At 36.5% G+C, this 17169-nt stretch overlaps 1 protein-coding gene across 2 annotated transcripts in view; it reads left to right on the top strand.

Moving 5' to 3' along the window:
• The window catches only part of KCNH7 (potassium voltage-gated channel subfamily H member 7), a 528547-nt gene that overhangs the window by 362898 nt on the left and 148480 nt on the right, over positions 1–17169 (top strand). For both annotated transcript variants that reach the window (XM_013969285.2, XM_013969283.2), the window contains exon 3: positions 6322–6477. In XM_013969285.2, the coding sequence (XP_013824739.2) occupies positions 6322–6477 (156 nt within the window). The remainder of the gene's footprint in view (positions 1–6321; positions 6478–17169) is intronic.

Here is a 17169-nt window from a genome sequence, read left to right as displayed (position 1 = left end):
ACTTGAGAGTTAGCTTGCCCCTCTGGAGACCCTCCATCAAGGAGCAAAAGTAATAGCTCACATTATTCACTCTTGCTCTATGACAGGTACTGTTCTAAGAGTTCGGCTGAGAAGTGTGAAGCTTGGACTGTGAATAAAATGCAGCTTACTTTTATTTTTCATCTTCCAGTTAAACTGTATTCACCCGAGTAATTCAACAGTGACTTTGGATGGTGTTTGGCAGAGCCTTCCTTCATGAGGTCACTCTCAGATAATAGGTCGATAAAAGGTCAGCTTTTGTTATGAAAATGGTCTCAATTATAAAATTACAATTCCCAACCAACTTCAGGTCTTACAGCAATGGGAAAACAGCTTCAACTTCGTACCCTTTATGCCTTCCCCACGATCTACAAGGTGTGGCTCCCTACTTTATTTGCTGTCCAAGCCTGTTCTATGCCACAAACACCACACTGCCTAAACCACACTGGCTTCCACACTGTTCGTTTAGCTTACAATCGTGCTTCCACCTAAAGGATTTTGCACTGGCAAAGTCATATAGCCCATTTTACCATTTCCTAAATGTCTTTGCTTACATGTCATTCTGAAAGAGAAACATTCCCTGAACACTATTATTATTTACCATCTTATTCTCCAGTCTTTTTCTTCATTGTACTTTTTTACTTGATAGACTGAATACTTGTATGTTTACTAATATGTCTCCCTTAGTTGGATATGTTACACAAGTTCAGGACCTTGATCTGTTTTCTCGCAGCTGTTCTTCTCATTACCATCTGAGAACTTTGAACAGTACCTGACCCAATATTAGGTGCTCAGTGTACCTTTTGGGGGGCTTCTCAGGTGACTCAGTGGGTAAAAATCTGCCTGCAATACAGGAGATGTGGGTTCCATCTCTGGCTCAGGAGGATCCCTTGGAGAAGGGCATGGCAACCCACCCTAATTTTCTTGCCTGGGAAATCTCATGGATAGAGAAGCCTGGCAAGCTACAGTCCATCAGGTTGCAGAGAGTGAGACACAACTGAAGCGACAGCGTACACATACACCCACACATTTTTTTTTTATTTCAGGCTAAGAATGCCCCATGAGTATAAACTGTAGAATAAAGCATCTCTAAAGCAGCTCAAAGGGAGGAGTCTTGACATTTTATTTTAAAATGTGGCTAGGAGTTTATTAGTAAAAGAGTAATTATTCAGATTACTCCAAGTTTGCTTACTCTATGGCTACCATTAAAAATTAAAATTCTAGGCATTTTATTAAAATGAGCAGCATTCCTTCTAAGCAGCCTTTCCTGCTTTGACAATGTTTTCACTCAGGAGACAAAACATGGAAATGAACCTGAGTCTTACTAAATTAGTATAATTGCATGTATAATTTTATAATTATTTGATGTTATTATAAATAAGCTGTTTCTTAGAAAACATTATTAATTTCATTTTAATATAACCAATATAATATAACTTTCTTTCAACAAGGTCTGAACTCTTTAATTCTAGATTTTTTTTAAATTCTCTTATTTAAACATTATAGAAAATGTCTATTTTTGTCTTCATGACTAAATTAGTGTTTGCTGGGTTATGCTTCCATTTCTCTGCTTCCACTGTTGCATTTAACAAAAATATTTAGGATCACAAAGTAATGACTTCTTAGGGTAATGTTGCTTTACAAAAGTAGTGTCTTAATAGAACTTGGAGTTTGTAGCATTATGCAAGCTAAATTGTTCTTGCACTGTAAAATGCATTTGATTCTTCTCCTCTTATAAATTCCATGTATCTCCTTTCAATATCTGCTTTCCAGGAGTCTATGCAAGATTGATGGAGACATTAAATTCAAAAACTAAAAGAGAAAAAAATGTAATGTGAGTCTTCAGTTGACTTTAAAGGAGATATATTGCTTAATAGAAACATTCAGGGAACAATAATAGTGGGCAGTAAATCCTAGATTAATTACATTTACTCAATGTGCTATAGAGCTAATTCATATAGCCAAACTTTTTTACAAAGCACTATCATTTCACAATTTTTTGCACTGGACAGTAAATGTACAAGCATTAGTGTCAAAACACAGGATTTTGCCCCTTATTACCGAAAGCAAAATTACTCTGCTCTATTGCAAACCTAGTAGATGTCTATCCCTACATCTTTTATTAATTAATTTCTCAAAAATCTGTCTTTCATATTTTATTATACAGTCAGCAGTAAACCTCATATGTTGAAAGATTTGAAACTGCTAAGTAACAAATCTGTGAATTCACAATGATATTCTAAATGATCCAGGAAATGTCATTTTAAGTGGTAAAATCAATATGTATTTTGGTTCATTAGCAAAATACATAATGGCTATTTCTAGCATCCCTCAGATTTTCTGTTTAACCATTTTGTATTGTGATGCCTGGCCTGAAGCAATTCTATTTTTAGTTCTAATGGAACAGTCTTAAATTGCTTATTTTCTGTTTACTAAAGTCATCCTGTTTGTTACCATGGAAACTATGACAACTGCTCCAACTAACTATTTTATTAAATGAATTGAAGATGTAGCTGAAGACTGTGAAGGTGCAGCATGTCATTCTTAAAACCTGTTTTCTGACAACTGCAAAACTATGACCAATCTGTAGAAAAAAAAATGAAATTAATTATGAATAAGATCTTCTACATTTCAAATTAGGGAGGCTTATCTACATTTGAAAATCTGAATATAACTAGCACATAGTCTTCCCCAACCTACAAAGACTATGTCTTTTAAAAGTGTATCTGAATATCTATTCATTGGAAATTGGAGCACATTAACCCATTTATGAAATAATTCATAAATAATAATTAGATCTCCAGGGCCACCCTCAAAAGCCCTTTGACCTGTAATGTCTCAATCTATAGCAATATTAGCAATAGCCTTTGTTCTCAGTTCTGGCAGCAGGAGACAAGTTTCAGAAATGTGAAGAAAGGGAATAGTTTTCTCATACCGCAGTGCAACTGTCTCCAGCCTCTTGGGTTCCTCTTATTACCAACTTTCCTGGGTTGATCCTGCCCAGTGTCATTCAAGCCAATAAAAGAAGACTGAGGTTCAGTTCAGAAGCAAAGGAGTACTTATTCTTTGATCTAAGAATAGAGATGTGCAATCACCTGCTTTAGAGTCCAAGCCCTACCCCACTTCAAACATTGTGGGTAGGACCTCTTTATAGGGTTCTGTCTGCATTGGAGAAGGAAATGGCAACCCACGCCAGTGTTCTTGCCTGGAGAATCCCAGAGACGAGAGAGCCTGGTAGGCTACCGTCTATGGGGTCGCACAGAGTCGGACACTACTGAAGCGACTTAGCAGCAGCAGCCCGAGCTGCTGCAGGGGAAAGGGGTGGAGTTCTGGTGAGTGGGGCGGGGCTATGCTACTCCCGCCTCCAGATTGTCGTGTTAGGGATACAGTGACTCCGCACAGGCCTAGGGAGTTGCGGTGTTAGGTGCAGCCATTTTGCACTGGCAACTCCGGTCTGAAGTGCTGAGTGCAAGGCCTCTACCTGAGGCATCCTACTAGCAAGTGAATCTAAATTAAGCACGAAAGAAGAGCTTAGACTTTATATAAATACCTAGATTCCATCTTATTTTTCCTGTGGACCCTGTGGGTTTGCAGAGACACTCTCACTTTTGCACATCTTTTCTTCAGAGTTTAACTTCCCTTCAAGTTTCACTTGGTGAAAAGGACTTCCCTGGTGGCTCAGACGGTAAAGTATCTGCATACAATGCGGGAGATCGGGGTTCAATCGCTGAGTCAGGAAGATCTCCTGGAGAAGGAAATGGCAGCCCACTCCAGTATACTTGCCTAGAAAATCCCATGAATGGAGGAGCCTGGTAGGCTACAGTCCATGGGGTTGCAAAGAGTGGGACACAACTGAGTGACTTCACTTCAAGTTTCACACTTCGATCCTGCTTCTACATTGAACCATCATTCTCAAAAGTCAAGATGTTCCCAGATAATTGTTTAAAAAAGAGGGAGAGCAATCAAAATACTCTATTGTCTGAATGATTGAACTCTTCCTGACGTTTTTGCATTTTAAAACATTCGATATTTTTTTACCCCAAACAAATCCCTAACACATAAGATTTCCATAACCACAACTAAAGAAAATATTCAGAGGGTAAATGTGTGAGGAAACTGCTCTGAGTAATCAGGCCAAGAAATCAGGCAGAAGTCGGTTGATATGAAAAGTCAGCTTCTTTACTGTCTTCCCTAAATCTTGGATCTTGGGTTTTCTGTTCAAGGATGGATGGCAGTGGTTAGCTGTAAATTCAGTCATCTTTTTGTTCATTTAATTTCCAGGAGATTTTAATAAAATGTATCTTTTAGCCCTATAATTGTGCTTTTAAAAGAATGTCATCTTCTTGGTTAAAGAGATCGAATTAACACAATAATGTAGACAAATATTTTGTTCTTATTTTCTAACAAAATACAAACCAAACAAAATCATTGTGATTTGAATATTGTGAATTTTACACAAAAAAGGAAAGAAATATTAAGTTAAGTTCAGTTCAGCCACTCAGTCGTGTCCGACTCTTTGCGACCCCATGAAATGCAGCATGCCAGGCCTCCATGTCCATCACCAACTCCTGGAGTTCACTCAGACTCATGTCCGTCGAGTCAGTGATGCCATTCAGCCATCTCATCCTCTGTCGTCCCCTTCTCCTCCTGCCCCCAATCCCTCCTAGCATCAGAGTCTTTTCCAATGAGTCAACTCTTCTCATGAGGTGGCCAAAGTATTAGAGTTTCAGCTTTAGCATCAGTCTTTCCAAAGAACACCCAGTACTGATCTCTGTTAGAATGGACTGGTTGGGTCTCCTTGCAGTCCAAGGGACTCTCAAGAGTCTTCTCCAACACCACAGTTCAAAAGCATCAATTCTTCGGCGCTCAGCTTTCTTCACAGTCCAACTCTCACATCCATACATGACTAACTGGAAAAACCATAGCCTTGACTAGATGGACCTTTGTTGGCAAAGTAATGTCTCTGCTTTTGAATATACTATCTAGGTTGGTCATAACTTTTCTTCCAAGGAGCAAGCGTCTTTTAATTTCATGGCTGCAATCACCATCTGCAGTGATTTTGGAGCCCTGAGAAATAAAGTCTGATACTGTTTCCCCATCTATTTCCCATGAAGTGATGGGACCAGATGCCATGATCTTCATTTTCTGAATGTTGAGCTTTAAGCCAACATTTTCAGTCTCCTCTTTCACTTTCATCAAGAGGCTTTTTAGTTCCTCTTTGCTTTCTGCCATAAAGGCAGTGTCATCTGCATATCTGAGGTTATTGATATTTCTCCCAGCAATCTTGATTCCAGCTTGTGCTTTTTTCCAGCCCAGCTTTTCTCATAATATACTCTGCATATAAGTTAAATAAGTAGGGTGACGATATACAGCCTTGACGTACTCCTTTTCCTATTTGGAACCAGTCTGTTGTTCCATATCCAGTTCTAACTGTTGTTTCCTGACCTGCATATAGGTTTCTCAAGAGGCAGGTCAGGTGGTCTGGTAGTCCCATCTCTTTGAGAATTTTCCACAGTTTATTGTGATCCACACAGTCAAAGGCTTTGGCATAGTCAATAAAGCAGAAACCGATGTTTTTCTGGAACTCTTTTGCTTTTTCGATGATCCAGTGAATATTGGCAATTTGATCTCTGGTTCCTCTGCCTTTTCTAAAACCAGCTTGAACATCTGGAAGTTCACGGTTCACGTATTTCAGTTTTTCTCATCTTGAAAAAAATCTGAAATTATTTCCTTTTTCTTCTTTAATTTCTTGAACATGAAACAGTAAATTATTGATTCTGTCTTAAATATGTCCTAAAAAAAAAGAATTATTAGGACTTATTTAAGACAGAATAAATAATTTACTGTTTGATGTTTAAGAAATTAAAGAAGAAAAAGGAAATAATTTCAGATTTTTTTCAAGATGAGAAAAACTGAGTTATCTTTATTGTTTATACAGCTATAGTTTATATAGATTCAGAATTAATCAAAATATATAAAGGCTAAGAGTTATTTCTAGAAATGTAAAAAAATTGTCCTTTTTTTAAAATTAAAGTGGTGAGTATAAGAACAAATGAGATTTGATATTCTGTCTTTCCATAATGTAGTAGTTCAATTTGCCTGTAAAATCTTTCTGGCAAATTTGTGCATTTTTGTGTAAATATATATGCAATAAAATATGAAATGAGAAATTAAATTTTTAATTGAATTTCACTGATCATTTAGGATAGAAAATTCTACAGGGCTTTATTAGAATTTTAATATTACTGACACTTCAAAATGAAGACACAATTTTGACCTTATACTCATTTTTTATCTCCTTAGGGTCCACTTTCATTTGTAATACTCACATAATTCCAGTGAAAAACCAAGAGGGCGTGGCTATGATGTTCATCATTAATTTTGAATATGTGAGAGATGAAGAAAATGCTGCTTCACCAGAGAGGGTAAATCCAATATTACCAGTCAAAACTGTAAACCGTAAGTAAATGACAACACGTACATGTTTCTTTATTTTATGGTAAATCTTATTAACAGAGTTGCTAACATGGAACTATTTTTATATTTCATCTTGTGATACTGAATTCTTTTCATCTGAAATTAATTTAGGATTTTGCATTGATATTCATCAGGAAAATCACTCTGTAATTTTTGAGGGTGTATGTGGCAATTTCACTAGGTATTATTATCAACATTATAATTACTTTGGAAAATAATTTAGAATTTATTCTCTGTTTTCCATGCTACATAAATAAGCACTTCAGTTTTTCAACTGTTTTAATCAAATAGAGACTGCATTTTATTTTCCAATTTTTATACATCTAGTAGTTTTCTCTTGTCTAATTGAGCTGGCTATTACCTTACAACGTATTATTAAAAAGAAATTGATAGTGAACATCCCTTATTCCTGATTTTTGTGTGAATGCAACCAGTGATCCCCGTTAATTCAAATGATGACATATGGCCGAGTAGAACATGTTTTGTAATTCTATGGACGTTTTCATGTGCTTGTATTTATTATGGGTGTTGAAATTTGTAAATTACCTTTTCAGCAGCTTTGGAAACAAATTTGCTATTGTTTCCTTATTTTTATGGTAAATCTTATTCATAAAGTTCAGTTCAGTTCAGTTCACTTCAGTCGCTCAGTCGTGTCCAACTCTGCAACCCCATGAATTGCAGCACGCCAGGCCTCCCTGTCCATCACCATCTCCCGGAGTTCACTCAGACTCACGTCCATCGAGTCCGTGATGCCATCTAGCCATCTCATCCTCAGTCGTCCCCTTCTCCTGCCCCCAATCCCTCCCAGCATCAAAGTCTTTCCAATTAATCAACTCTTTGCATGAGGTGGCCAAAGTACTGGAGCTTCAGCATGGAACTGTTCTTTTGTCCATGAAAGAAGCCACATATGGGCATGATGTATTTTATCTTGTAATATTGAATTCATTTCATCTAAAAGTAATTTAGGATTTTGCATCCATACTCATCAGTAAAATTGCTCTGTAATTTTTAACTGCATATGTGCAATTTCATTAGGTATTATCATCAACATTATAATTACGTTAGAAAATTATTTGTAATATCTTCTCTATTTTCTATGATATGTAATAATAAAAAATAGTTTGGGGATTATCAGTCAGTTCAGTTCAGTCACTCAGTCTTGTCCAACTCTGTGACCCCATGGACTGCAGCACACCAGGTATATCTGTCCATTGCCAACTCCCAGAATTTTCTCAAACTCATGTCCATTGAGTCTGTGATGCCAGAATTATATGGGCTTTAAAACTTAAGTATAACTCCCCTGTGAAATCATCTAAACCTGGTACTTGTTTGTGGAGTAGCTTTTTGACATTTCTTTTCCTCCAGAGGGGCTTCCCTGATATCTCAGTTGGTAAAGAATCCACCTGCAATGCGGGAGACCAGGGTTCAATCCCTGATTTGGGAAGAACCCCTGTAGAAGGGAAAGGCTATTGATTCCAGTATTCTGGCCTGGAGAATTCCATGCACTGTGTAGTCCATGGGGTCCCAAAGAGTCAGACACAACTGCACGACTTTCACTGTCACTGTTCCTCCAGAAATTAGACTATTCAAATTATCCTAATCAACTATCATCAGTACCTTTGTACTCCTCTGCATGCTTAGTCTTTTACTATTCAGTTTGTCAGTTTAAATTATATTATTTCATTCCCCATTTTTACCAACAAGGCATTTGATGAGCTTATATTTCCTTCTCCATTCCTTTGGTTGCGGTACTTCTGGCTTCTCAGAGGATGTAATTTACATACTTCTCACTTTAGTTTGGCCTTAAATTTCTAGTGAAATGTGTTCAATGCTCACCACTTGGCTTTTTGTTGAAGTTTCGCCAAACAAACTTCATGGAAAAGTTCATCCATTTCAGGAGATGTTCATAAGTAAATCAACATGGGTTTTTCTGTAGCCTTCACGCTTTGAGGACAGCCTGGGTAGATATAAGCTATTTGGTCCACACTTTGTTGCCCTGTGAATCTAGCAGATAGTGTTCCACTTTTCTTGCATCAAATTTTCCTAATGAAAAATCTGATGCCAACCTCTGTGTGCCCTTTGTAAGTGATTTTGTTACTTTTCTTTCAAATGAAAACAGACTTTTAAAGTCTAAAACTATTGCTTCTATATGTCTAGGTTTGACATTCTATGTCAATTTTTCCAGATGTATGGTGGGCCCTTTCAATATGTACATTCAATTCATGTTATAGTTCAGGAAATTTTATTGAATTATAATTTTAATAGCTACTTTCATTTGGTTTATTTGTCTTCTTCAGGGACTCAAATAATAAACTCAAGTAACATTGCACCTTCTTTGCCTATCTTTCATATCCACCACTTCCTTTCTGGTCCTTTTTTCTGCCTTTGTTCTATTTTATTTTCTTAACTTCTTTCATTTCTGACCTGTATTCTTATGGTTCGCTTGTAATTTGATCTTATTTTTTTAGATAATTGTGTCTTTTTTCTGTCTTGACTGTATTACCTGTATTCTTTCAGTCTTGCTTTGCATTTTCTTCTTTGTCCAGATTTTATTCTATGTTCTTGAATTCCTAATTTATAATCTTATTTCATATCTCTAATTACTGGTATAAAATTTTAAATTTATTTTGGGGTGCTATATACCTATTCTGTCTTATAGCCAGATACATAACACACTTTCTTCTGCATGTTTTTATTCCTCTTTCCTGTTTTTCTCTTATGATATCTTTGTACAGATATTAGAGTTTTCTTTGTACAGATATTAGAGATATCTTTGTACAGATAATCCATTCATTAAGGATTTTCCTGGACGATCACTAATGAGAAATATCTGGTTGGGGGGGGAGAGAATAGGTCTTGTTTGAGTGGTTTCTTAGATTTTTAAGTTCAAAATTTAATTTGTGTATAGCAAGGAGTTTGTAAATGTGTGGGTTTTGTGGAGGAAGTTTCTCGTTCTTTAAAATATATGACACTAATTGATTTCGTTGTTTGCTTGTCTTTGTCTTCTGATTATTCTATTCCTTTGTATGGGAATATGGAGAACTTATATTTATCTGCTTCCTTATTTCTGAGCTTCCAAGGGACATTTCCACCTTTGAAGATACTTCCCTCTCTCCAAGAAGTAGTGCTTTTCCAAAGCTTACATCTGGGTCTTGTGCACTTTTCTAGCCACTTTTATTATCCCCCTTTTAACCAATGCTTTCTCCATTAAGGTCTCAGAATTTCTCTCAGTATTTCTTACTCAGTGTGAAACTGTCTTCTTCTGAGAGTAAACTCTATCTGATATGTGTTCCATCACTCTAAGGAGACGTTGGTGCTCCCATTTTTTCCACTTATTTTCTGCTTAATGTTGTATTGTGTTCTTAAGCAATTCTTTTGGTCTTGGGCAGTTATTTCCCTGGCTACATGTAAATTAAAGTTTGTAATGTCTTGCTCTAATTACTCTTTAGGCATAGTTTATAGGTATTTTTATTTGCCTCCCTTATTGATCTTTGTAGTTTTTAGGAGGATCTATGAGCAAATGAAAATTTAAGTTACTGTCATCTGTGGGAAACTGGAAGACTTATCCCAAAACTTTAATATTGAAAAAATAAATTGTTATACTATATGTAAATCAGATAGCTAAATATATGTAAAATAAAAAACCCAGTCCCAAAGCCTATGTTGCAAAATGAACTATACTAAATCAATGTACACCAGCTAAAAAATTTTCATTGTATCAGTTGCTTTCTTTGTTGCATCTAAATGACATTATGTTATCCTGTTAAGGCAATACTGGGACATAATATATTCAGTTCAGTTCAGTTCAGTTCAGTCGCTCAGTTGTGTCCGACTCTTGGCGACCCCATGAATCGCAGCAAGCCAGGCCTCCCTGTCCATCACCAACTCCCGGAGGTCATTCAGATTCATGTCCATCGAGTCCGTGATGCCATCCAGCCATCTCATCCTCAGTCGTCCCTTTCTCCTCCTGCCCCCAATCCCTCCCAGCATCAAAATCTTTCCCAATGAGTCAACTCTTCGCATGAGGTGGCCAGAGTACTGGAGTTTCAGCTTTAGCATCATTCCTTCCAAAGAACACCCAGGGCTGATCTCCTTTAGAATGGACTGGTTGGATCTCCTTGCAGTCCAAGGGACTCCCAAGAGTCTTCTCCAACACCACAGTTCAAAAGCATCAATTCTTCGGTGCTCAGCTTTCTTCACAGTCCAACTCTCACATCCATACATGACTACTGGAAAAACCATAGCCTTGACTAGATGGACCTTTGTTGGCAAAGTAATGTCTCTGCTTTTGAATATACTATCTAGGTTGGTCATAACTTTTCTTCCAAGGAGCAAGCGTCTTTTAATTTCATGTTTGCAGTCACCATCTGCAGTGATTTTGGAGCCCAGAAAAATAAAGTCTGACACTGTTTCCACTGTTTCCCCATCTATTTCCCATGAAGTGATGGGACCGGATGCCATGATCTTCGTTTTCTGAATGTTGAGCTTTAAGCCAACTTTTTCAGTCTCCTCTTTCACTTTCATCAAGAGGCTTTTTAGTTCCTCTTCACTTTCTGCCATAAGGGTGGTGTCATCTGCATATCTGAGGTGATTGATATTTCTCCTGGCAATCTTGATTCCAGCTTGTGTTTCTTCCAGTCCAGCATTTCTCATGATGTACTCTGCATAGAAGTTAAATAATATATTAGTGTAATACAATTCCAATATTCTGAATATTTTACTCTGAACAATATCACACTTGGGAAAAACTATCAAAACCACCAATTTGTCAGTCTCCCAGTTGACATTTATAACAAAACTGAAGTACTATAAAAAATTAGTATAATACCAAGATTTGTTCCTTTAAGTTGATTACTATTTTTGCTTTCATTATATTTTCTGCTAACAAACTTCATCACTATTGAATGGTTCTCAAGAATATACTTTAGGCAATTTCAGGGTGTATTTTGATCATGAATGTCAATAAGATAATTTGTTTTGGGGGAAGCCTAGTTTTGTTTCTTTTTTGTCTTCAGAAAGTCTTCGTTTCTCCGCCAGAATAGTTGTCTTTCATGGTCCATCAAATTGGATGAGAGTGAAAAAAGGGAGTAGTGTATTAGTTGTATGGCAAAAAAAAAAAAGCATTAAAAAAAAAAAAAGGATTCATTTCACACTGAAATACAAACGGATAATTGAAGCTTTGATTTCTTGAATGGAAGATAATCTCTACAGTAGCCTCCCAGAGTGTCATACATAATATATGCAATTTTATACTATGATTAAAATAGCATCTCTTGTGCAAGTCACAGCAAATTCAGTAGCGATTATTCCTTATTATGTGAACATGAGTGGTTTCCCTACACTGCAGCTGTCACTCAGACAGGGAATCATTAGAGAGACTACAAATATGCAGATACAATTGTTTCCAGAGCATTACAAAGGCCTATTATTTACAACCATTATACTGGTTTTGATTATACCTTCTGTCATTATATGCTCTAAATTTCTTTTTACTTGGTGTCAATTTTTGAAGAGTTGATTATTAAATCAAGCAGAAAAGTTTAGGACAGACAAATTATATTTGGCAGCTTCTGATACTATCCAAGTTCTACTTTATATCATTTCTGATCTTTGGAAAATTCCTCTTTTTTTTCCTTAAAGCATAATTTTGCTACCTTTGTAAAATAATATATTGGCTATATCAAACATTGTTGCTCAGTTGCTGCTGCTGCTGCTGCTAAGTCGCTTCAGTCGAGTCTGACTCTGTGTGACCCCATAGACAGCAGCCTACCAGGCTCCCCTGTCCCTGAGACTCTCCAGGCAAGAGCACTGGAGTGGGTTGCCATTTCCTTCTCCAATGCATGAAAGTGAAAAGTGAAAGTGAAGTCACTCAGTCATGTCTGACTCTTAGCGACCCCATGGGCTGCAGCCTACCAGGCTCCTCCATCCATGGGATTTTCCAGGCAAGAGTACTGGAGTGGGATGCCATTGCCTTCTCTGTGTTGCTCAGTTGGTGGCCACAAAACAAATAAACCAATAAAAAATAAGAGAAAACCAAATTTTGATACACCCCTTTCTGCAGAAAAATTTCATCTTTCAAAAAGCTTAATTTCTTATTTAAATAAGGAATATCAAAGTGTGTGTGTTAAGTGGGTGTCTGGGGGTGTATGCATGCCCTTAGTATTGGTATTTAAATGAAAATAATAGGAAAAGGCTACTGTTTATTTGAGAAGATGTGGGTGTCTATAAATTTAACTGCCTCTCCTGAAATGTAGACAAAATTTTTTAAAAAATGTGAAGTGACAAGAAATACAGATGAAAAGGAAATGAAGTATTAAATTGAGAATATTAAGTAATAGAAAAGAAGTTATTAGTAAATACACAATAGGAAAGATACATCATGAAAAGACACTGTGATAAATTGGGTGGGGTAAATTGTGGAAACTTAGAGACTTGTATTGAATAAAAAGGTGAATCAGTTCTCAGTACGAATATCTAGTTTCTGAATCAGGAACACAACACAACAAAAGTAAGCAGCTTTCTCTGGGAAGAATTAATTTTTCATAAACTTAATCTCTGTTGAAGATACAGAACCAGCCATAAATAGATGACTTATTTTTCCTGGAAAGAAGAAAGTACAGGAGAGAGTATTATCTAGTAGGTCTAACTATCAAATTAATAAATACTGCACAATTGTGTTGATTAATTACTCCATAATGAATATAAATACCAATTATAATGTATAATTAAACCTTTTCTCACTGATGGTTTAAACTCTGTAATCTGAATAGTGGAAATGATACCGAGTGCAGGATAAAAATCTACTTTCCTACCAAATAAAAGGGGATCACATCTAAAGGAAATAATAGCAATGCAACAATGGGAAAACATGTCCTCTATTTTTCCTGCTCTAATATCTGTTGCTATGAAATATTTGTACAACATGGAAGATAGCCAAATTATGTGTTCATGCTTACACTATTTATTTCAAAGTTAATTGTCATCAGGTTTAGGAGGTTTTTGTTTTTATTATTTTAAATAAAATATTTTAAAGTTTCATTTTACAAGTATATTTAAATGTAGTATTTCTTCTATTTGATAACAGAAATCTAGGATCACCAGTCTGGTTCAGACAGACACACATACACATTCTCATTTGTTAAAAATCTGTTTAAGGTGTTTGGGAAACCTAAATTAAACAAAAACAATATACAACCCAACAGAAAATAAGTACATTCCATCTTCTTTTTATGTCTTAAAACCAAAAAGTCAGTTTGAGCCACTATAAATGCTGACCTTAAGTTCATATCCCCAAATAAATTTTAACTAATCACATTCACTCCTCTTATCAATTTAAAATAGCTTTTTGTTTGTCTACTTAATCTACTGCTTCCATCACAGGCAAAAATCCATGAAATTTTCTCATTTTACTAAACTTGAAACATATCTCAACAAGAAAACAGGCCCATGTTTAAGTCTTTTTAGTCACAGAAAAATAATGAATTTTATCATTTAGTGATTATACTACAAGTAAAAATTGCACATAAAATCCTAATTTTTATAGATAATTTTCATCTCTTTCCATTAATAAGTATTTCAAAACTTCACCAAGGTTTTCATGACTCTCTTCTCAAATCCACCTCCTTTGTCAGACAGATCACCTCACCTTCCACATCTCAGAGGGCTGAAGGAAGTCTTTTCATCAGCCCACCTTCAACAAATATATCTCATTCTTGGTGACAAATAAAGAGCAAGAGAGGTGAGGGCTATGGAAAACTAAAGAAGTTCACCTTATTTTAAGTATCCAGGAGCACTTAAGCTCTACTTCATAGGAGGAATGTTGTATTTTCTTCCATATCCCCCATTTTGCAAATAGTGAGTACCTGTTGGCTCAGTTGTAAAGAATTCACCAGCCAATGCAAGAGATATGGGTTCAATCCCTGAGTCAGAAAGATCCCATGGAGAAAGAAGTAGCAATACATTCCACTATTCTTGCCTGGGAAATCCCATTGACAGAAGAGCCTGGGGGGCTACAGTCCATGGGGTCGCAAAAGAGTCAGACACGACTTAGCAACTGACAACAATAACAATGCATACTTGTAGAATGTATAAATTTATGAATAAGTTATTCTTTGTATTGAGTAATTAAGTCATTTTTCCTACTGAATAAGCATTAGTCAGTGATTCTCCTGTACTGAGACCATCAACATCATCTTATAACATGTTTGAAATGTAATTTGTTGGCCCTTACAGTAGAACACCTGATTCATTAACGCAGAAATACAGCAATCTGTATTTTGAAAAACTCTTCAGGTCATGCTGACACATTGAAGTTTAAGAACTACTGTTCTAGGTTATTTGGAGAAGGCAATGGCACCCCACTCCAGGACTCTTGCTTAGAAAATCCCATGGACGGAGGAGCCTGGTGCTGCAGTCCCTGGGGTCGCTACGAGTCGGACACGACTGAGCAGCTTCGCTTTCACTTTTCACTTTCATCATTGGAGAAGGAAATGGCAACCCACTCCAGTGTTCTTGCCTGGAGAATCCCAGGGACGGCAGAGCCTGGTGGGCTGCCGTCTATGGGGTCGCACAGAGTTGGACACAGCTGAAGTAACTTAGCAGCAGCAGTTCTAGGTTATTAATGGTTAGATAAAAATATAAAGTTACATTTTAAATGAAACTAAACATAAAAATAAAGTTAAAATTTTATGGTATCTTATTCTCACAGTTATTTTCAAAAGTGAACTTTTTCATTTAATTTCATTAAGGTACTATAAAAGGGATTCCATCATCTTTGAAATGATTAAAAATATACTCTCCAAATCAAAAGAGAATTTTTACTTTTATGCTTACTAAAATAAAAATTTGAATTACTCTGAAAGCTTTGACTGAAGCAAAGTCTATACACACAGAATACAGTTGGTAATTTAGGCAATTATCTAGCTAATTTAAGCCAGTAAAATGTATTCGTGTGCTTTGGACTCAGTATTCTGAATAATTGACACATAAAACATGTATCTTTCTGAATAGCTATGTTACTCCCTCATATTTGTATTTCAGTGCTCAGACCTCAAGCTAAGGAACAAAGACATTTTCTGTATAGCTGGTTTATAAAGGGCATTCACAATGTTTTTACTATTCTCCATTGGAGCTGAAAGTCATTCTTTAATTCAAAGATGAAGAGCTGTGGTAGTAATATAGAGTTTCCCACTCAGCAAGCATTACTATAGAAACAATCCTTTATTCAGATGAATTTAATTAAAGGTTTTACAACATAACTAATGTTTACTATTATCATGTGTTTGGAAGTTTCCTGTTTTTAAAGATTAAATTTGACATAGAAAAAGGAACCATGACATTGTTGCTAAAAGAAATCTGGGAAAAGTTCAGTCATAAGTTGCAATCAACTTTATATCATGCCCCCCCTCCCAGGATTTGGGCAAAATACATGTTTCTAAGATCAAGATAATTACTAATCATTGAAAAAATTATGCATTATCCTTTTGTTAGCAATGAATGTTAATGACAGCCTAAATGAGCATGTCCACATCAGAGTCCCTATGTGCATACCGTTTGGAAGAATTTGTTACTTAGCAACACCCAAATTAGGGACAGTCCCTATTTACACAGCATGAGGGTAACAGGTGTCTGTACCATTTGTGCTCAGAACACTCCATCAAAAAGTTCCTGTTGATTGTAACAACTATTAATACATGGTCGTCTTGGGTCAAACTAGGTACAAATGTCATTACTTTTGCATAACATGAATGGACTCTTTAACTTGGCATTTTGAAAAGAAAGAATTCTATAAAAGAGAAACAAAATAGCAGTATTGTAAATCATACATCAATTTATTAAGCGGTTAATACTGGAAACCCATTTAGGTATTTATAATTCTAATGTGTTTGATTTCATTTCCAATGCCTCCTTGTGGAGGGATTTTTGACCTTGGATGGCTAAGAGCAGTCCACCAGCCTGTCCCACTTTCTGCCTTATCTCCCTTGTTCTAAACCTGTGTTTTCTGCTTCTTCGCCCTCAGGAGGAGCTAGCTAGGTTGGAAGCAGTGCTTCTCAGACATAGTCAGCCTTTGTGAACTTGTTCCAGAAGTTCTCTGCTGCTGCTGTGACTCCTGTGGCAATTCTCACTCCTGCTACATCAGTAACTTCCCCTGATCTCCACACACATGATCTTTGCACATTCCTTCAAGATTCCTGTCTTGTCCTATACTTGATGCCTTACTGTGAAATGTTTCTTTTTCTCCAGTATCTCTCACCCCAGGAAATGTCCCAGAAGTCTAAGTCTTTCAAGGCATTACAGATCACATCTGCTCCTTTAAAGGGTCCCAAATTTAGTTGCAGGTTTACCAGGTTGATGGACACCTGGTCGCCTTTTGTTTTCACAAACACCAGGACTGCACTGGCTTCACTGCCCCATTTGTCACCCACTAATCAGGTTATCCAGGTCAGTACTGAGTTCACTCTGAATAATGTTTTTTTGTTTTTTTTTTTTTCCCCCAGTCAAACTGCTAGCTACTGCCTTCTTTGATAATACTATGGGTTGCTCTAGCAGCCCATAGGCATCACCATAGACTCCTAACACATTAGTAAGTTAGACATCTCCTCTCAGGGTGCCTCTTTGGAAATTTCTTCCTGAAAAGGAAAGTCAGATATTTCAATTATTTTCCCTGTTTCTCCC

Source organism: Capra hircus, chromosome 2 (assembly GCF_001704415.2).
Source record: "Capra hircus breed San Clemente chromosome 2, ASM170441v1, whole genome shotgun sequence".
Taxonomy (NCBI): Eukaryota; Metazoa; Chordata; class Mammalia; order Artiodactyla; family Bovidae; genus Capra; species Capra hircus.
Note: the sequence above shows the minus strand (reverse complement) of the source record. Positions and strands in the feature narration are given on the sequence as shown.